The sequence below is a fragment of the Hippocampus bargibanti genome, linkage group LG06 (genome assembly GCF_051943395.1).
Source record: "Hippocampus bargibanti isolate YZ-2025 linkage group LG06, ASM5194339v1, whole genome shotgun sequence".
Classification (NCBI taxonomy): Eukaryota; Metazoa; Chordata; class Actinopteri; order Syngnathiformes; family Syngnathidae; genus Hippocampus; species Hippocampus bargibanti.
In genome coordinates, this window is record NC_142739.1 from 13,586,011 (window position 1) to 13,607,785 (window position 21,775).

General features: G+C 42.5%; 1 protein-coding gene across 2 annotated transcripts in view; it reads right to left on the minus strand.

The window, feature by feature from the left end:
* Positions 1 to 415: 415 nt before the first annotated feature.
* The window catches only part of limd1a (LIM domains containing 1a), a 30,440-nt gene continuing 9,080 nt past the window's right edge, over positions 416 to 21,775 (minus strand). The window contains exons 2-8 of one of the 2 annotated variants that reach the window (XM_088997858.1): positions 18,561 to 18,662; positions 11,262 to 11,329; positions 10,688 to 10,750; positions 10,146 to 10,276; positions 7,981 to 8,032; positions 6,548 to 6,616; positions 416 to 5,383 (exon numbers count right to left, since the gene is read on the minus strand). In XM_088997858.1, coding sequence (XP_088853984.1) covers positions 5,246 to 5,383; positions 6,548 to 6,616; positions 7,981 to 8,032; positions 10,146 to 10,276; positions 10,688 to 10,750; positions 11,262 to 11,329; positions 18,561 to 18,662 — 623 coding nt within the window. In that variant the 3' untranslated portion in view covers positions 416 to 5,245. Of the gene's footprint in view, positions 5,384 to 6,547; positions 6,620 to 7,980; positions 8,033 to 10,145; positions 10,277 to 10,687; positions 10,751 to 11,261; positions 11,330 to 18,560; positions 18,663 to 21,775 lie in introns of both variants that reach the window. The other variant, XM_088997857.1, reaches the window with a different exon arrangement.

Below are 21,775 nucleotides of genomic sequence, written 5' to 3' on the forward strand. Positions count from 1 at the left end.
CCGTACCGCTTATTCCTAATTAAGGGTCGCGGGGGGGGGGGGGGGGGGGGGGTGCTGGAGCCTATCTCAGCTGTCTTCGGGCACGAGGCGGGTGACACCCAGAATTGGTTGCCAGCCAATCGCAGGGCACACAAAGACGAACAACAGTCACTCTCACATTCACACCTAGGGACAATTTGGAGTAGTCAATCTGCCTGCCATGCATGTTTTTGGAGTGTGGGATGAAACCGGAGGACCCAGAGAAAACCCACACGGGTCCGAGGAGAACATGCAAACTCCACAGAGGGACGCGAACCGGCGACCTCTGCACTGTGAAGCCGGCGTGCTCACCACTTGACTACCGGGCCGCCTATATATATTGTAATGTCATGAGAGGCTAGCTCTCAGCGGGACAGGACAAGGAGTGCAATGGGCGACAGGTTTGAATACAAAGGTTTTAATAAATGGCTTCAGGGGGGAATTCACAAGTAACAAAGGCAAGAATAGTGTCTTTTCCAATATTTAAATCATAATAAAGTCTCTTCTGAGGTGAAACTGAAGACGGAGTTCTTTTCCATGAGTTTCTAGGCCTCACCCCTATAGATGTCCTCCTCATGTAGCCTAGCCACCTTTAGCAAGGTCCGAATCCAGTGTCCTGTCCCAACTGGCAATGACTTCCACACGGCAATCAGTTTCTCCACAGAGCACAGCAACAACGCTTGTCTCGCCGGGGGCCCACACTCAGAGGCTCTCCGCCTTAAAAGCCTTGCCTGCCAATCAAGCCGTGATCAGCCGCAGGTGTGGTGTTTGAATTGCTGCCTTCCACCAGATGGGGCCAAAACTCTCTCTGGGTGAAGCCATCTTAGGGGGATGTATTTGCCCTCCAGAACCCAGCCTCTCGTGACATCACTATATACAGTAAAGTCTCGTTATATCGATATTCAAGGGAGTCCGAAAAAATATCGATATAACCGGGACTATCGATATATCCGACCCTGTTTGCATGTAATTTTCTCCGTGCGTGCATAGAAATAGTATCGATATAACCGGGACTATCGATATATCCGATATCGATATAACGAGACTTTACTGTATATATATAAACATTTGTTTTACCCAATTTATTAAATATAATCACTCAACAAATGTACAAATCAATGCTTTCTTATCTTACACTACAATGATCGATGAAATAAGGTCCAAAATAACAGCAAATGGCAATTCAGGCAACCTCACAGTTGCTACACTGCAAACCAACCAATATTAACAAGTTTTTTTGTGCAATATATGAAAAACAGGACACCAGGATGAATTCATATAGGCAGCCCAAAAACATGTCATTGAAAATTAACACTTTTTTGCAAATTACATTAGAAATTTCAACCTTTATAGTTGCGAAAAAACATACTGGATTCTAAGTGCTTTCCAGAGTTCATGTCACTCAAACTATTCTACTAAGCTGAAGCTATCGTCTGCATTTTTGCTTACATGATACAACACAGAGTTCATCTTTCTTTTGTACAAGTAAAACAAAAACTGCCTCACTGCACCTACAGGGTAGTTTTACCGCATGTTTGTTTCATGATAAAATATTGCATATGAAGGACAGTAACGTCTGCATTTAGCCCTACAGATCAACAGTTTGACGCATTCTGTCCCCAAACAGATGTGCTGGGAAGATATTCTTAACCAATGGTAATATTTAACCCGGATGATATACAAAACAGACTGACCACCATGACCAATCAATCACATGACTGAGACAAAGAAACCTTTGACTGGCAGTCAGTCACTTGTGGGTAACCCTTCACAATCGCAATCAAACTTATGGGCAATTTAGGGTTGTTCATTGAGCTTGGAACATTGAGGTCTAGTTTTATTTAAATTTTACGTGCAATTCATCTTAATAAAATCGTCAAGTAAATATACTCCGGTTTCCACCTACAGTACATTCGAAAAACATATATGGCAGGTGAATGGAACACTCAAAATTGTTCCTAGGTGTGAGTTTGAGCACGGATGGTGGCTCATCTATGTGTACCCTGCGACTCAGTCGCAACTAAATGTCCGAACTGTGAATAATTTTAAAGTACTGTAGACAGTAAATGACCTAAGCGTGTCTTGTTTTTCATAAACACTTATTCCTATTTTACCGCTGTATTTTAGCATTGGTCGTGATGTATTGTCACTTGCACAGATAAGTCATTTTTGCTAGCTGGTATGAGGTGAGTCACAGTCCATCCTGGACAGGTTACCAGACAATTGTGAGATTTTTTTTAAGCACTGATGCTCGCACTCACACAAGCTCGGGAGGGACATGCAAGGGAAAAGAGAAGGACCTGACCCTGAACTTTTAGCCCAGGCATGTCCATCTTCAAGCCTGGAGCGCCGCCGTCATGCCTATTTTCCAGCTCTCTGGGCTGCAAACATGTGACTCAGATGATCAGCTCATCAACAAGCTCTGAAGCGGCATTTGAACCATCCCAATTATTCAAAAACCACACGTTTATCCCGGAGGTGCTGGAAAAGAAGCAGGGCAGTGCCCTTGACAACCGAGTTTGTACACTCTTGCTTTCGCCTGTGAGGTAGACTATGAGACTCTCACGTTAACTGCACATTTTCAGTTAAAACAGCATGAAAAGAAGTGGACAGGCACATTTCGTGTCCATCAGTGGCAGTGACGTGCAGTCAGTGGAGGCAGGGGAGGCAGTGCCTCACCTGTCATCATGGAAAGTGTAAGGGGTTAGAAACGACCTCTGTTATTGTATGTTAGTCGATTAGACTACCAAGTCAGGAGAGGGCGCTACCCGCCTGTGAATGGAACAGAGGAAGGCGAAGTAGGCTCAGCTCACGCATGCGCAGTTGTCATAAATGCCGTTGTGTGAAGCTGATTAACACGGTTGTCTCGTGTCGTCTTTCCTCGTCGTTCACAGGTATTCAAAATAATAAGTGTTAGACATTCTCAAGATGTTAAAGTAATTGGGGACTTATTGGGCGATGCTAGATATGAAACCTTGTTTTGTGGCTTTGATGAATATTTTGTGGCTTTGATGAATTTGGATTTTTGGATGTCAATTGTAGTTCTCAGTACAACACACACGAGCGGGCAGACGTGCATAAGCATGTGCGAATGTGGAGGATATATACAATGTATAGATGTTGAATGTATAGATCTACACATGAATGTATTCTGATATTGAAATTGCTGAATTGATGTTTTGATGAGTAAGGGTCATAAATGCCGTTGTGTGAAGCTGATTAACACGGTTGTCTCGTGTCGTCTTTCCTCGTCGTTCACAGTGCTACCTGCCTGTGAAGCGTTTGAACCGACTCAGGTATCCCCTAGGCCTGAGGCCGGTTACAAAAGCTGTCATGGAAATATCAAATGAAAAAATAAATTAAACAGTTATATGTATTTAGTGATTTGTACTTTAAAGTTCTTGTCCATTTAACTTCACCGTTTTAGGATTTTTTTCTAAATCGCTGAATTTTCACATTTACCGTTCAAATACTAAGTAGAGACGAGCAGTGAGGCACCAGCCGGCTGATCCTCACCATGGATTGCGCAATCACTATGCTTACTGTGCTGTCTTGCTCTGCAGTGAGACCGCATTGCTGTCCTTCTGCATATCGCTATTAAAGCGTTCAAACACGTTTAGTATATGAACTAAATTTCTACAGTTTAGCTGGTGTATATAATGTAGAGTCATTGTACATTATAAACACTACTACAGTGTTTATTTTGTTTTATTTTTATCAAAACGCTGTGCGTAGGTGAGGGACACAGTTCTCCCGCCTCATGACAGGCAGGGGGCGCTTGTGATTCCAGAGATACTTCTTACTCCACGTCTGCAGAATAATAGAATTAGAGACAGAAAGCTACAGTAAACAGTTACCCTGCAGTCATTTTTTCGTGTTGCTTGGCCTCACTTTCAGAATGGAGGATTACATATCTAAATTGAAAGAATTTTATAAACTGGACTTTCAATCGAAGCAGGAGGTAATAATTAAAGGAAGACCAACACCGGAGCTAAAAGGTTTGCTTCAGACAACGGGACACAATAATAGCTCTTTTCAGGCGGACTGGTACACACGAAAAGGCTGGCTGTGTGGATGTCCAGCAAGAAACCGCCTTTTCTGCTTTTCCTGCCTTCTGTTCTCAACTTGTGACAATGTCTGGACTCAAATGGGATATTGCGACCTGAAAATTTTACAACGGAGCCTCATCAAAAATGAGCGAAGACTCAACATCAGCATCCACAATGCTAAGGTAAAGGAGAACCGGGAGAGTTTAAAAGATCTCATCAATGCCACCTGCTTCCTTGCCAAACAACAGCTGGCATTTCGTGGAAATGATGAAAGTAAGGGCTCTGCTCATCGTGGCAACTATGTTGAACTATTACATGCTTTCGCTCACAAAGATGATAGGCTAGCGAGTCATTTTGGGACATCCACTATATTTTCTAGCCTGTGAAACAGAATACAGAACAATTTAATTGAAGCAGTTGGTGATGTCATTAGAAATGACATTAAAAAGGAGATCGGTGCAGCCCCATTTGTTGCTGGAGAAGTAGACGAGATTGTCATTCTCAGCACTGAAAAGACTGAAAACATACAGTGGGAACAGGACTGATCAAGGACGACTTTCTTCACTGGCAGTGATCTCCGTTGAGACAGAGAGACTTTTAAAACTGAAGAAAGATAAGGAAGGCTTCTACAAAGAAGTTATCGATGCCTTTCTTCAGAAGGAGCGGCGCATGGACTAAAGGCAACACGATAAAAACGTTTTTTTTTAAATTATTTTTTTCTATGCTACAGTTTGTATATATAAAGAATGCTGACATGAAATTTTAAACAAAATACGTTAACTGTTGCCAATCAAATGGTGAATAAACTACTCTGTAGAGTTCATATGTTTGTAAATCTGACTATTGATGACGTCAGTGCCTCACCAGCCATGAATCTCACCGCACGTCACTGATCAGTGGTATTAAAATCAGGATGTATTAAATGTTAGAGTAGATGCGTGAAGCCAAAGCGGAAGTGTGAAACGTGGTAGCTATAGCACCAAACTTTTTTTGTTTGCAAAAAAACGTGCCAGAGTACGTATTGTTTTTCTTCATTATAATAGCGCTGATTCATAAGGTTTCATCAACACATGAAGTGAAACATCCAACAAACCCTCAACAAGAATTGCGATCAAGCGCCACGATGAGAGTTCTCCCCCAGAATGTCCACCATGTGTCACTCTCCACCCATAGTGGCGTTAATAGGAGGCGCTGGTAGCCAAGGAAGAGGAGCTGCCTGGCTCAATGTGCTTCAAGTGGCACGAGTGGCAGAGAAGGTGGCCATTCAGAGGGTAGCAGCGGTGACCCTCTTCATCATTCAGCTCCATCTTACAGTCCTGAAAGGAACAAGCGGTCCTCAATGATGAGACATATCCCCATGAAGCATCAGTATCTCTTCTACAAATGTTGTTCACAATAGTAGCCAATATGAGCTCCCCCTTCTTACATAGATTTGAAAGTTGAAATAAGCAAAATCTCTCAATAAATGAAAACAAAAAACAAATAAACAGTAAGTTAAAAATAACAATTTAAATAACCCGGTAGTCGAGTGGTTAGCACACCGGCTTCACAGTGCAGAGGTCGCCGGTTCGCGTCCCGGTCTGGCCTCCCTGTGTGGAGTTTGCATGTTCTCCCCGGACCCGTGTGGGTTTTCTCCGGGTCCTCCGGTTTCCTCCCACACTCCAAAAAACATGCATGGCAGGCAGATTGACCACTCCAAATTGCCCCTAGGTGTGAGAGTGACTGTTGTATGTCTTTGTGTGCCCTGTGATTGGCTGGCAACCAATTCGGGGTGTCCCCCGCCTCGTGCCCGAAGACAGCTGAAATAGGCTCCAGCAACCCCCGCGACCCTAATTGGAATAAGCGGTACGGAAGATGAGATGAGATAATGTACAGCTAAACGCGGAGTTCATGGGCAGCCATGACTTCCAGAGTGGCCAGCAATTTTCGTTTAATTATTAGTTATTTTATTTAGTTATTTTCAGACCGCACTGCAGGAGCTGTTGTGCATGATATGTAGTCAAAAACAACAAGATACAATAAACTTGTTGAATAATTGGAAATAGCATCCAAGTCATCTAGTGTAAAGCATTAATTAAAAAAGGGTTTGCAGTCCTCCCACATAAACATGAGCAGTTTATTCGTTAATAGCCAGCCGGTAGCCACCGAAAGAAAGCAGCAATCAATCATCCCCTCTTTTGATCAGACCCATTTGCCAGTAGCCATCATGCTAACGCCGTAGCACTTACTGTATAAGTTGAAGAAAAAAAAGACATTTAATTACATTATGATTAGTTTTGTTGTCAATATCAGTGCTTTAAAACTGGCCATTTAAAAGCAATATTAAAAATGGTCACTAGTCCGTGAAGAGCATGTACGTACTTGTCTCAACGGCTTCGATCCACAAATAAACATTGGAGACCACAGATTTAGAGGGCCTGTTTTGTTTTTGTGTGAGCAGAGAATCCACGTTGCAGTCTTGGCAGAGTGTCATTACCCACCTCGCAGTGATAGCATTCCACATGATAGTCTTTGTCCATGGAAACGACACGGACAGTCTCATCAGAGCCCTGCTGAGACATTGACACAAATGAAGCCCATTTACTCAGAGGACACCTCAACTGAACTTCATCACCTTGGAGCTCAAACTGGTGTTTATTGTACTTTGTAGTGTAACAATGAATCACAAAAAAGTAACTGTACTTGAGTGGACCAGAATCTTTATTATGACACCTTTAGTTTGTCTTATTACGTTTTAAAAACTTTCTACATACATACATACGCACGCACGCACGCACACGCACACACACACACACACACACACACACACGCACACGCACACGCACACACACACATACATAGAGAAAGTTGAAGTCATTCACTGTGAGATATTGATTGCTCTTGAGACCATGAGACTTATATGATCTTTTTTGGGGTGTCGGGGGATAAATGCACATTGTGAATCTGATTTTACTGGATATCAATAATTTAAACAAAACATACTGAATATGTTCTTTTATTCTTGCCACGACATATGTGACAAGGATATCCACTTAATCTATTTCAATCTCAAGTGTGAAAACATTTGCTGTCGCTGCATGTGACTTAGGTCTATAACAAGTCACCCGACCCCAATAAAGGACACAAGCTAACCAGGGGTCGGGAACCTTTTTGACTAAGAGAGCCATAAAAGTAAAATATTTAGAAATGTTTTTCAGTGAGAGCCACACGCACGCGCGCGCGCACATCCAAACGCTCGCGTGCGCGCACACACACACACACGCACGCGCGGCCACTTTTCAACAAAATATCAGAATGTATTATTTAAAATAACTTTGTGATAGTACTCACCGTTAACATGAATGGTTTTCCGTTCCTCGTGATTGGTAAAAATCCAGGCAAACGATCGGAATGAAATTCAATTTGCCGGGCCAGAGGCGAAGTTACTGCTAGCTTGCCTGCACACGGCTCATAAGCTTCCACACTTGCTATCTGCAATCTACTTCTCGCAGAAGTATGTTGATGCTAACGTTAACAAGGGGCTTGTTAAAATGTCACTGACATTCGACTGTTTCATCGATGGTATTGTTTCATTGCAAATTAAATCAGAACATTTTCTCTCCTCAAATGCTCCGGTGCATTCACGCTGAAGTGCACTAGTTGGGCTCATTTAAAGGGGAGTTTACCTGTTTCAACATGACGGCCACTATCATCCAATCAAAATGGCGCTTTCGGCCATTCTAGGTCAGTGTCATCCAATCAAAATTGCGCTTTCCACCAACTGCAGCCCCAACGGGAAATGAACGGCGAAAAAAACGACTATGTATTTAGTTTTATCGGCGAGCCATATGCAATCATCAAAAGAGCCATATATGGCTCGCGAGCCATAGGTTCCCGACCCCTGAGCTAAACGTTTGTAGTCAGACATGTTTACCTCAGATGGCAGGATGGGCTGTTTACAGGAGGCACATTTGGGAGCCAGGACCCTAGAAAAGGGAGTCATGAAAAAACACCTTAAATAGACTTGCTTTACTTGATGAGAAGGTTTCTTCAGCCGTCATCTGTACTTTTTGAAGGTGTCGGACGTTTCGCCTCCTATCCAAGAGGCTTCGTCAGCAAACTAAAGTCTGACTGGTCGTATTGGCCCTATTTATATATCCCTAATGTCCGGGCATGGCAGCGCCGGACACAGCTATGATAGGTCCCTACTCTCAGGTTGGGGGGAAAAGAGGACCACTCCCTGTGGCCCGACTGATTGTTCCTACATTCCTGACTAACGACTGGCCTATTTGCCCAACTCCCATCGGTATCACCTCATCAGCATTACGATTTATTATGTTGCCTAACCTGTTTTGCTTAAGCAGGCTATTGTATGAACGATCAAAATTGAACCTCACCCCACCAGACCAGTTTAATAAAGGATTTAGTTGTTTTATGAGAATCGCTTCTTTTACCCCCCTTTCAAACCATCTATGTTCTTTCGCTGGATTTTAACCTCATTGTCGTCAAATGAGTGGTTGCTAGCTTTTACTGCCGATTGAGGCCCACTAGTATTATCCCTGCGATGTTGATAAAGTCTGTTTTGAGAATTTGTTGAGTCTCCCCAATGTACTGCTCTTTACAATGTTCATTCTTACAGTGTATTGAATAAACTACATTACTTCAATCCAAGAAGGCTAGTTGGTTCTCTTTAATGTCCTCACGAGTAAATTTAATGTTGATGTCTACAGAGTTGAGGTGATCTGTGAAGGATTGGTTTCTTGTTTTTTAATTATGACAAAAGTATCGTCCACATATCTAAACCAGTGTCTAGGTTTTGTCCCCGGGAAGGATGTGAGGGCCTGTTTCTCCATCTCTTCCATCTACAGATTAGCCACTATGGGTGAAACTGGTGAGCCCATAGCACAACCATGAATTTGTTTATATAATTTCTCCCGAAATTGAAAATATGTAGTATTAAGGCAGATTTTCAATAATTGGAATATGTGATCCGGTTTAAGTTTGGTTCTTTCATGCAGAGAAACGTCCGCCAGCAGTCTCGTCCTCACCACTGAGACTGCTGCTGGGGTTACATCTGTCCCAACCCGATTGTAAAGTCATTCGATGGACCACTCCTGTACGACTGAGAGCTTACACAGACGATTTGCTTTACTTGTATAACAGTGCTAAACATAGCCACTGTAACTCCAGAGCTTTCATTCCATGCTTGATGTCTCTCCCAGCCTTTCAAGTGGAGCCGCTTTTGGATCTTCATTCAGATTAGATTGAGAATCTTTGTCTGACTGAGCAGATGCCAGCTCTGCAGATGTCATGTCTCGCTCACAAACATGATCCAGAAAGAATGATCCGATTTTAAAAATAAAATAAAAGTTTATACGTGAGCGCATGGTGAGAAGTGGGGAGTTAAAACAAACAATATCTTGGTGTGTGACTATGGGTCAACTCTGCACTCCGACCGTGGCAAGAGCACTTAGGGCCTGTCAGACTCTGCTGAGCTGCGTACATGTTGTTGCAAGCAGCCTTCCAACAGCGGTCAGGACTGTGGTAGCCAGCTATTGGCTGGCTTCAGAAACAATTTGTACAGCTGAACAATATACGGTTAGGGTAAGAATGACTACAAAGCATGACTTCGGATTTGATAGTCTCTACATTTTATTTTGTGCAAGAACATTTCTACCTATTATTAGCTGGCTTCAAAGTTTAAAAAAACACCTGTGAATCATGGAATAATTGCATTGAGTCATATTGACCACATCTGAGAGTCATTTTTTCTATAATTATAATGGAGCACGGAGTTGTGCTTTGCAACTGATTATAGCAGGCATGGCTTCTGGAACGAGTGAGGGTGGTTATTAAATCATGAATGCATGAGGCAGGCAATATGTTCATTGAAGGACAACAGTTGACGCATTTTGTTGGAAATACCGGAGAATGTAAATTAAACACTCGAGTCATCTGTTCTCTGCAGATGCTTGAGATTATCTTTTGCTTAGCATGTCAGATAGGGTCTTCATTTTAGTCCCTTAAAGCATGATTTTTCCCCACAGACATCAAAATGTATGCCAGGTCAATCCTGTTCGCAGAAAGAGTGATACCCACCTGTGGTAGTCTTTAACGCAGTAGATCTTATTTTCGGTGTCCACGGTAAAGGGCACACCGTCGAGACTCTCATTACAGATAACGCAACGGAAGCAGCCCGGGTGGTACGACCTCCCTAGAGCCTGTAGGATCTGGAAGGGGGAAAAATAGTAGAGAAACAAAATTAGTCCAGGATGTAGCAGATTAATATTTCTATTTGTTTGCACCATTTTCAGCACCATACGAATGCATTCCAGTAAATGTATGCGATATAAAGCAGTGATTTCCAACCAGTGTGTCAAATAAAAGTTTACCGTGAGAGAAAATCAATCTGAAATGTCATTTAATTTGTTTAATATGAAATAAATGCTATTTCAGTCAATGAGCGAAAATACTACTGAAATGCATAGCCATCAGGCACAGATTTCACACTGAGTGAGTAATTCTACATTCATACTTTTTGTTTGGTGACATGATTTGTTTGGTGGTGGAGCGTGAAGTTTCTCTCATGTAAAATGAGTGCTTTGGCTTGATGAAGAATGAGAAACACCACAAACACTTACCATGTCCATGATCAGGTGACTACATGCATTGCACTTGTCGGCTGACTGCTGGAAACCTGAGTACTTTACAAAAAGACAAGACAGTCAGTGTTTCCAAGACAAAGAGGAAAAAATAGTGAGTGTGGTTAATGTATAACGTCTGCTCGGAATAGCTCTTATTTCGCCGTTTTACTAGACCAGTAACAATACATAAAAACCCTCCCAACATTCCCTAAGGCCCAGTAAGATTGGCCAGCTTCTCAAGTTCCTGACATCCTCACAACCCTTCAAAAGTGTAATTTTAATATGGGACTGAAATATTAGTCTGGCAATTTAAAAAAGATCATTTGAGGTGAGTCCTAGCATTTAGCAGTCTACATGGCCGATAGTAAATGAAGCTGATATCTTGTAGGATTAGGTTCGATGTTGTTATGGTTATATTTTGATTTCAAGTCCTGCAAAAGTAAAAAGTCCTGTCCTGTAAACATATGCCAATTTCTGTAAGGGCACTCAATATATTGACCAACTGCTATGAAAACAATACTTTTGGGCTTGGCGCTTGGTGAAGTTGCAGCTAATTGTGCATTGAACTCACCAGGAAGTCTTCTTCACAAAAAACCCTTCCACCAACATAGTAGAACGCCTTTCCTCTGAGTCTTCGACCTGCAAAAAGTCATATGTACATTTGATCACACAACTAACCCCTTGCAATATTCAGTCTATCCAGCCCAACTTCCGGTAGCCAAATCAAATGGTGTGCTGGTGTCTTTAATCATGTATTATACAGTATAGTGTAGTTGGGGCACATAGCAAGGTGCAGGCAGACAAGGTACACATCTTTGTCCAATATGCGGGAAGATAATCACCAAATCAAATTACTGGACAGGTGCGCGGAGAAAGAGGATGCATTGCATTCCTCTCAACAGATCAAAAACCCAAAATGATCCGGTGTACTTCATGTCGTCTCTCGAAATATGGTCTGTATAGTACTTTTCTCCAATCTAAATCCACACTTCTGCAGGCTGAATCTGACTCAGAAACAGCAAATCATGCACGTGGCCTTCAGATGGCTACTCATGTGCAGGTCCCACAGGAAGGGGGAACATTCTTTACATTTTTTGGCAATGCAAGGTGTGGAAGTGGGGAAGCAACAGGAGAGGGGGGTGTTTATTTAGCACATTTTATCAACCAATAAGAGTTGGGCTAGACCCCTGACTCTTTATTCTTCATCTTACCAGGACAATCTGGACAACAGGGACGTGCTTATTTGTTAAAAGTCTGTCTGTGGGCCCTATGACAGTACGGTTGAACCATAAGCTTGCTGTTTGACACTTGTGGATTTGTAGATTTTCTTTTCTGTTCCTAATCACTATTTTTAAAATATATGCATATTTGTTTTTCTTTATTTTTACAATTAAAATAATTATATTCACCCCCATTCACTCCGAACCCTTTTCTTTGGAAAGCACATATTGAATGTTTTGTTTGTGTGTTTTTGAAGAATATTTTGGGTTTGCCTAAATAACATATAAAGAAAATCCCCAAATGCTTTTGAATGGGAAACCATGAGACACATGTTTTGATGAACCTCCTATACACACACCATTTTACTGCCATTGTTAAAACAATTAAATTAATTTTGTACATAAATTTCCAAGCTGCTCCTGAACGCATAATTCACTACCAAGCGTGCATGAACTACATGTTACATGACCGATGTTGTGGTGGTCTTTACCTAAGCCCTTGGTCCAGGGGAAGGGAATTTAGGACCCTACCTAATGCAATGTACCTGATTCAAACAATCAGCAAGCTTTGTAGAAACCTGAAACAATCATGATCAATTGAATGAGGTGCATTGGAGTAGAGAAAGCTGCAAATCAGGCAAGATATGGCTCTCAAGGAACCAAACTTCCCTAGCCCTGCTTTCACTGTCACTGTGATGTCAGTTTCAATTGACAGCAAGCGGCAATAGGCAAAATGGTAGTTCCCTTACATTCTGCCCCAATCACATTCGACAAATAGGATATTACAGAACGTTATGTTAAGACGAGCAGGGTGGCTTAGACAAAACAATTGTGATTTGACTTTTCCTTTAAGAATTGCATCCTAGCCCAGACATGGGCAAACTACGGCCCGCGGGCCACATACGGCCCGTTAGGCTTTTTAATCCGGCCCGCCGAACGTGCCCAAAGTATAGTAAAAACAGTGTCTGAAACTCATGACAAAAAGTTAGCAGACAACAGGGCAGGTAAGTAAAAAGTTGCCTGCCCCATTTTTCACAACTTACAAAACAATGAAACAACAAATCACATTAAAAACATTGTCACAAAATAAAGTTTTTTTAAAATCAAGAATGTACCTACTACAAATGCTACCGTGCTTAATTTATGGTAAATGTGCATGGCCGTAAATTTTGCTGCAGTAATCGATTGTCATTGTGGAGCACAATGCAACGTTTGCATTGCTTCCTACGAACCACTAAGCCCTTTCATAAGTCTCACGTACACTTTACAGTCACGGTTTAATGTAAATTTACGTTTTGTAGCGTCACATATGTTGTTAGCTTCTTTTGAATCTTTCTTCTGGGCTGAGGTTCTGTGCATCTATTTTGGAAAATGACGTGCAATTGCACGACTTTATAACGCTTGCGAAAGTCCGGAAGAGAGAAGCAGGCTTCTGATTGTCTGCCGTGCCGAGTATGCAAATTTCAACTGCAGGTAGCCTACGTCTGTGTGCTCGGCGACGGTACACGTGTACTGTTTGCGCATGAAGGCGAGAGCGTCAGTGGAGAGTTTGTTGAGCGCGCAGTCAGGACAAACCATCTATGATTTGGCGGAATATAACACAAGTAGGTATTATTGAGCTTGAATATTTCGTTATGTAATAATGTGTTTTGAATGTTGAAAGTGATTCCATTTTTCAATAAATATTGATTTCTTTAACTTTGCCCCTTCAATGAAAACTTATTAAAAACAGACTCAATCTTGATAAATCACAGTGCATATGTTATTTTAATCTATTTCCATTTCCTCCTCCAAGTATCTGCGAAATAGTATGTAAACGCCATATTCCTTGAGACGAATTTATTAACTAATCAGGGATATTTTTCACATTTGAAAGACAGTTACTAAATTGGGTTGTAGTATTCTTACTGTGCTATGAGGTTTGTACACACTACATTTGAAGGACAACCGGCACCATTTTTTTTGTTTCCCACTGACATCAGAAAAACGTTTTATAGCATCTAAAATACCCAAATCAGGCAGGCTGATATTTTTAGTTAAATGAAAAACACCAATAAAAATGACTTCAAAATGAATCCGGAAATGGCCAGTTTCAGAAGGTCCCACACCCTTGTTCGTGACGTTACGCCAAGACGTCTTGCCTTGCTCGAGAATCAAAACAATGGCTTCAGATTCAGAGAAGATGCTTTCTTGTTACTCATCCAGTTATGAATATGATTCAAATAGTTCTGAAAAGGAAAGCATAAATGTCTGCAATTGATTCAAGGAGTCCTCCCATATCAATTCGAGCCGTCAATGACAGCAATGTAGCACCCAAAAAATGCAGAAGATTGTGCCCAAGCTCCGTTGGAAATGGGTTGATTTGTCAGCTGGGAATTTGTGTCAGCGAATATCAAATAGTTGTCTTGGTGCAACACACAACGATTCACCATGGCGTTATTTATGTGTTTTCCTTCTAATTTTGCCATCAACACGAAGTTTTCAGACCAAACAAAGTACCCAAAATGCAGTGTGTGTCGCTTTCTCGGTCAGGGGCAGTCCAAACGTGACGTCACATGGGGATCGTCATCAACTCGAAAACAAGACTTCATGAATATTCAGCGCAAGTCTTAAAACGTAAACTATAGCTATATGCTGTGGAATCTTTGTAAAATATGCTCAGTCGAAGTCATTTGAAGTGATATTATAAATTATGGACATAACTTGTCCGGTGGCGTCGGTTGTCCTTTAATGCTTTAGGTTTAGTATTTCCGGCCCAAACACTCCCTCCAAATGCTCCTGGCCCGGCCCCTCTGTCAAATTTTAGAACCCAATGCGGCCCGCGAGTCAAAAAGTTTGCCCACCCCTGTCCTAGCCTGTTTTAAAATCGTTCAGTAAAATTCAAGATCAGATGTGTTATGAATGTATGCACTTTTTTTTTAAATTGTGCTTATTATTGAAGTACTGAAGGTGCTGATATGTTAAGTGTCCTACTTCATGCTGTATTAAAGAACAAAACAACAACAAAAAGAATCATCACAAAGTAACTGAAGCTATGTTGTGGATGAAGAAACTGATGTGGACCTCTTCTATATCAGGATTTTCCTCACTTGTCTGTTATGGAGCTCCAGAGAATAGAGCTACTGGGATATAAACATTTACGCAACCCCGGACATGACATGGGATTTCTTTGTTTGTTTGTCTATTCTTATTTGTGTCACGGTTTTGCGAGGTGGTGATGGCGGGTGTGGATCCCAAAATGCAGGCAGGAGGGAGCAGGAGGTTGTGTTTCACAAATTGTATTAAAATAAAGTCAACAGGAACAAAATCTAAAACGTTAAAATCATTTGAACAGAAAAATACAAAGTATCAAAATAAAACCAAGTGTAAAAGTCAGCCAAGGTTAAACAAACACATGCACAGCATACAATGCATACAAAGCATACAACAAACAATGACCCGACCACGAATGGTTGTGCCAGGTGTCCTTTTGAGTGTCACTGATTGGGAACGACCAGCACCTGCGAGGCAGCAGGCAGGGCTGACAGCATTACCCATGGGTCGCCAATCCGAACGTGGCATTCCGCCACTGATCGGGACGACCAGCACCTGTGCAGGTGCAGGCGGGGACGACAGCGCCACCCGTTGGTCTCCAACCAGATCATGACAGTACCCCCCCTTCAAGGGACTGCTTCCAGAAGTCCCAACAGTCTCCCAAAAGGTCCAACTCGCCAGGAAACGATGGTGGAGACGGCAACCGTTGCCTCTCCAGCATATGATGGGCGGCGGCCAGATGGGAATGGGACTCAGCCTGGGGTGGACGAGACGCGGCACGGATCGTCGTGGACGTGTGTGCGACCCTTCTCGCACGATCATGTGACGATGCATGGCGCAACGTGGACGTTGTACTGCCAGGCGTAGAGTGGCACCCCGGACGGCCGTATGGGAACGGGTCTCGATCGGACGTTGGCGTGGACGTTGCGGCTCGTCGAGTGACTCAATTCAAACTCGACGCGGCGTGGGCTAACGTGGACGCGAACTGCCGGACGCCGGGGAAACAAGACCAGTCCGTAGCAGCTCCGGGATCCAGCGGTGAGTGGGGTCTGGGACAGACGTTGACGCGGACGTTGCACGACTTGTCGTGGATGCGACTCAATTCAACATGCACAATGACAGCGTGGCTGGACGTGGGGTGCACTGCCAGACACCCATTGTCACCCTGGACGGCCACCTGGAAGGAGGTGTTGGCCGGACGTTGACGTGGACGTTACGGCTCATCGAGTGACGAAATTCAAAGTCGACGAGGCATGGGCTAACGTGGACGTTGCACTGTCAGGCACAGAGTGGAAATGAGACCGGTCCGTTGTACCTCAGAATCCGATGGTTGGTTGGGTCATGCTGTCACCCCTGCCTGCTGCCTCGCAGGTGCTGGTCGTTCTCAATCAGTGACACTCAAAAGGACACCCGGCACAACCATTCGTGGTCGGGTCATTGTTTGTTGTATGCTTTGCTTTGTATGCAATTGTATGCATTGTATGCTGTGCATGTGTTTGTTTAACCTTGGCGGACTTTTACACTTGGTTTTATTTTGATACTTTGTATTTTTCTGTTCAAATGATTATAACTTCTTAGATTTTGTCACATTTCGTTGCCGTCCTGGGCGCGCCCCGCCCCTCCTGTCACCTCTCCCTGGAGACGGCCCCTCCCATCATTACTCACCTGGGTTCCCACAGCTGTTTGTCATTCATTTGATTGTACCTTCTGACTATATTTGCCGATCGCACACTACCGTCTCCATTGGAGTATTCTGGAAGTTACCCTCTCCATCACGTTGCCGTCAGGTCTGCCATTATTTTGTTGTCATCACTCGCCATCCCCTGTTTGTTATTTTTTGCTCGCATGTCTCAGTAAAGACTCTTGCTCCTCAACACCTGTCTCGCCATGTATTTCGGATCCAACCTTCTCACCTTCCCCCGTCACTCGAGTCCTGCCTTTTAGCCTCAAGCGACGTGATAGATTTTGTTCCTGTTGACTTAATTTTAATACAATTTGTGAAACACAACCTCCTGCTCCCTCCTGCCTGCTTTTTGGGATCCGCACCTGCCATCACCACCTTGCAAAACGTGACAATTTGTGGCCAAGTATGCTTCAGAGTAAACATTGACACAAAATGATCATTTCAGGCAAACTAAATAGATTTTTTTTTGTAAAAAAATACAATAAATAACTTCAATGTGCCATCTTTCAATGTTGAACACCAGATCTTCCAAACGGTCTTTGCAATTCCCTTGCTGGACAATTCTATGGAGGAGGCGCTTTCCACACTTGTAATCAATTTTCTTTCATTTTCACTGTCTGAGGGTATATACATACATGTAATACTCTTCTTCCAAACATTTGTATACAAAGATTAAGAGTTGTTCCTCTCCTTCTCTTTCCTGCATTTTTATCCCAGTCAGTCCTATCAGGAATGCTCTGAGCTTTGCGAAAGGATAACAGCTTTATTAAAGTCAGAAGGTAGGGCTAAGTGCTGGAAAAGGACCATACTGAGCGGCATGTTCATAAAAATGTAAATGAGATGATTGAAAGAACAAAATGCAAGGACATTTTCTCATTAAGGCCTTTTAGAAATTCTCTTATGTAATCCTATTCAGAAATAAAAGCAATTTAGTGACCAGCTTCTGCATGATTTTCCCATCCCACTAGAGCAGGGATCTGCAATTAAAAGTTAAAAAGGTCCAGTGCAGAAAAATGTCTTCAAGCTAGAGCCTGGAAAAACTTATATATGCGTTATGATTCAGTACAATTAATCAATCGCTGTCAAGTAAAAGTGAATAAGACAAAATAGCTTTACAATGTTATTTATTCATGGTTGATTTTCACATAGAAATTTTAAGGACTAACAAAAGGTGTTTATTTATTATAAATGTAAACATGAACTAGACATTTTAAGAGTATGTTGTTTCCCCTGATTTTTCCCCGGCAGACTTTTTTCCTCGCCTTCACTCACTCACTCACTCACTCACTCACTCACTCACTCACTCACTCACTCACTCACTCACTCACTCACTCACTCACTCACTCACTCACTCACTTACTTACAAAGCTGCTTTGAATGAATGACTTAATTAACTAACAATCCATACACTATATGTAATGTGCGCATGCAACATAAGCTGGAAACTGACAAAACAATCTTCCAGTTAGAATAAAGCAACAATAAATTCCCACCGTTGAAACAATAAATTAATCAACATAACCGGTCTGGGTCTTTATCAAGTCTGGAGTTGGCATATTAAGGACAGTTTCATTTGAGTCTCAGGCCACATATAGTATATGGTACGTATGTACTGTTTACACGATATAAAGCAAAATCACCACACAGGTTCAGCACTGTATTCTTGTTGTGTCTAGCTAAAATAACAGCACCCAGTGTACTCCTGAAGCTCAGCCTCCTGAGGGGCCAAATGCCTGCATTCCTCACTCGCCGACATGCTTTTTTTTCCGGGGGGTACCAAACTTCCGTAGCCCTGCACACTGAGCAAGCTATGAAAGGTATGTGATGGATGAAATATTCTCAACCCCACTTTGGACAAGGTTTTAGTGTTGCTATATGTGTGTGTGTGTGTGTGTATGTGTGTGGGTGTGTATGTGGGTGTGTGTATACTTACTGCAGGCACTGCAGGTGAAGCAGTTGTCATGGTAGAGGCTACCCATTGCCTGACACGCCTGGTTGGCTCCAAACACAGCCTTGTTGCACTTAACGCAGACTCCTGAGAAACACACATTGAAACAGTTTGTCCCAACAAATTACTGCAGAATGTAATTTATATAATGACCCTGGCATGCTCAGTAAGTTTGCTGTTCCTAGTACTTACACATACTGTTCATTCAAGCACTTGGCAAAGACTAGTGTAAAATCGCTGATCCGTATTAAAAAAGGCAGAAGCAACAAAGACTCCGGGAGAGGGGAACCATTCAATTTAGTACAGGAAGCTAGTTAGCATGCTGTGTCATGCCAAAAAAGAAATATACCGTTTTGCTTATTTGATTTGGCTCAGAGACCAAGAAGTCCGTTAATGAAACATTGATAAATATCTAAGACTGTCTCCTTTCAGAGGACTCCCTGCCAGTGGCTGTGTGGTGGGTGGATTGGGCTGTGGGAGGGCAAGATGCACTTGGATCATACGCGCAACGAAAATGAAAAATATTAAAAATGGAAGATGAAAATGATTGACAGCAGGCCAAGCAGACACATGGACTGTTTCCATCTGTGTGTGTGTGTGTGTGTGTGTGTGTGTGTGTGTGTGTGTGTGTGTGTGTGTGTGTGTGTGTGTGTGTGTGTGTGTGTGTGTGTGTGCGTGCGTGCGTGCGTGCGTGCGTGTGTGTGTGTGTGTGTGTGTGTGTGTGCGTGCGCGCGCGCGAGTGTGTGTGCGTGTGTGTAGCTACAGTATACATTGAAACCTGCCAACAAGCTACTGCTCGGAACAATTCCTACTCCTGGTTTTAAAACACACATATATTAGTTTTCATCTTAACCCTTGACTTGTTACACTTTAAAGGACAACGGACATAACTTTTTTGTTTCCTAACTGACATCAGAAAAACGTTTTATAGCATCTAAAATACCCAAAACACACAGGATGATATTTTTAGTCAAATGCAAAACACCAATAAAAATGACTTAAACTGTACAAAATCTGCAAAAAAAATTAACCCGGAAGTAGCCAATTTCAGAAGGTCCCGCAGAACCCAGAAGGTTGTTTGTGGCATCACCCCAAGACGTCTTGCCTTGCTGGAGAATGTCTGTGTAAGCTCTCAGTCGTACAGGAGTGAGTGGTCCATCGATGAAAAGATTTCTTCAGCCGTCATCTATACTTCTTTGAAGGTGTTGGACGTTTCGCTTTTTATCCAAGAACAAAGACAAAGTTTCTTGGATAAGAAACGAAACGTCCGACACCTTCAAAGAAGTACAGATGACGGCTGAAGAAACCTTGCTGGAGAATCAAGTCAATGGCTTCAGATTCGGTGAATATGCTTTCTTGTTACTCATCCAATTATGAATATGATTCAAATAGTTCTAAAGAGGAAAGCATACATGTTTGCAATCGATTAAAGAATTTATTCCGTGCCATTTTGAGGCAATAGGGAGGGAAATGTAGCACTAAAAAAGAGGCAGAAAATGGCGACAAAGCTCCGTGTAAGGAATTAATCAGGCCGTTTCCACAGGCTGATTAATTCCTTTTGATTAATTTTGAGGCAATAGGGAAGGGGAAATGTAGCACTAAAAAAGAGGCAGAAAATGGCGACAAAGCTCCGTGTAAGGAATTAATCAGGCCGTTACCACAGGCTGATTAATTCCTTACACGGAGCTTTGTCGCCCTCTTCTGCCTCTTTTGCAACACAAAGTTTTCAGACCAAACAAGTACAGCAAAATGCATTGACGTGATGGAAGGACTGCCACAATGTGTCCTTTCTTCGGTCAGGGGCGTTCCTTCAGTGACGTAGGGTGAGGACCCGTCACCAACTCAAAAACAAGACTTCCGGAATATTCAGCGCGAGTCTTAAAATGTAAAATATAGCTATATGCGGTGGTATCTTTGTAAAATACACTCAGTAGAAGTCATTTGAAGCCATTTCACAAATTATGGACACAACTTGTCCGGAGACGTCGGTTGTCCTTTAAGTCACAGATGTCAAAGTCAAAGCTTAGGCAAGGACTAAATCTGGCCCACCACATCATTTTATTCGGCAAGCAAAAGCAAATCTAGCGTGTCAAGTGGAATGCCAAAGTCCACAATACCAGTCATTATTCTTGACTTGAAAAATGAGTTTGACACCCCTGCTCTAACTCATTCACTGCCATCCTCAAATTTATTCGGGAATTGAAAATATTACGTGGAGTGCCATTCCCGAATTTGTTCAGGTTTTGGTTTTTCTTGGGGGGAGTGGGAGGTGCCAATAAAGCACTGGTTAGACAGCTGGTTTTCCCCTTCCACAAGGTGCAGCATTTGCCTTTTGTACAGCCGCCCCCATTTGCATCTCATAGTACTCCAGACCCATATAACTTGGGAATTAATTAAAACCCTGGCACTGGAGTGGACACATTCTTTGCATGTCTGGCAGTGAATGAGTTAAGTCTGTAATGTATCTTATGATGTGATAAAACAGCAGAAACAATGGAATAACAATGGGACAAATACTCAATGGTGCATGGTTCACAAATGCTTTCGGTGAACAATCAACACAATGTAACAACAGTAAGAAAGTCAGTCTCTTGCACTGGGTGGGTATGCAGTTATTTCTGAGTAGGTGTTTTTATAGAAAAACTCTCTGGTGACTGGCCAGCCCATGCAGGCCAGCAACCTTCCCCTGGTCCTCATCTGACACACACACAGAAACACAGACACAGACACACACACACACACACACACACACACACACACACACACACACACACACACACACACACACACACACACACACACACACACAGAAACACAAACACAAAGAAACTTCTGTTTCCACAGCATCCAACGCAAATGACACGTGAGCCTCTACTCAAAACACACACTCGCATTTAGTAGTTTTTAAGCGCACAAATAAATGTTAAAATAAAATATATACTGTGTTTGGAAATCCTACATTTCAGTGCGGTCTTTCTTAGCGCACTCGTCCCCAAGGGCTCGAAAAAAGATTGAGATAACTGAGATATTATTGGAACGCAGAGGAATGTTGTTCTTATGTAAGCCATTTTGTTTAGATGATGATTATACAGTTTCCTGACCACAAACTGTGAGCTGATGAAGGTTTTCAATCATAAAATGTTGGCTGAACTGAACAAAGATCGAACAGTGAGAGGGTTCAGTGATGTCACTACAGTAAA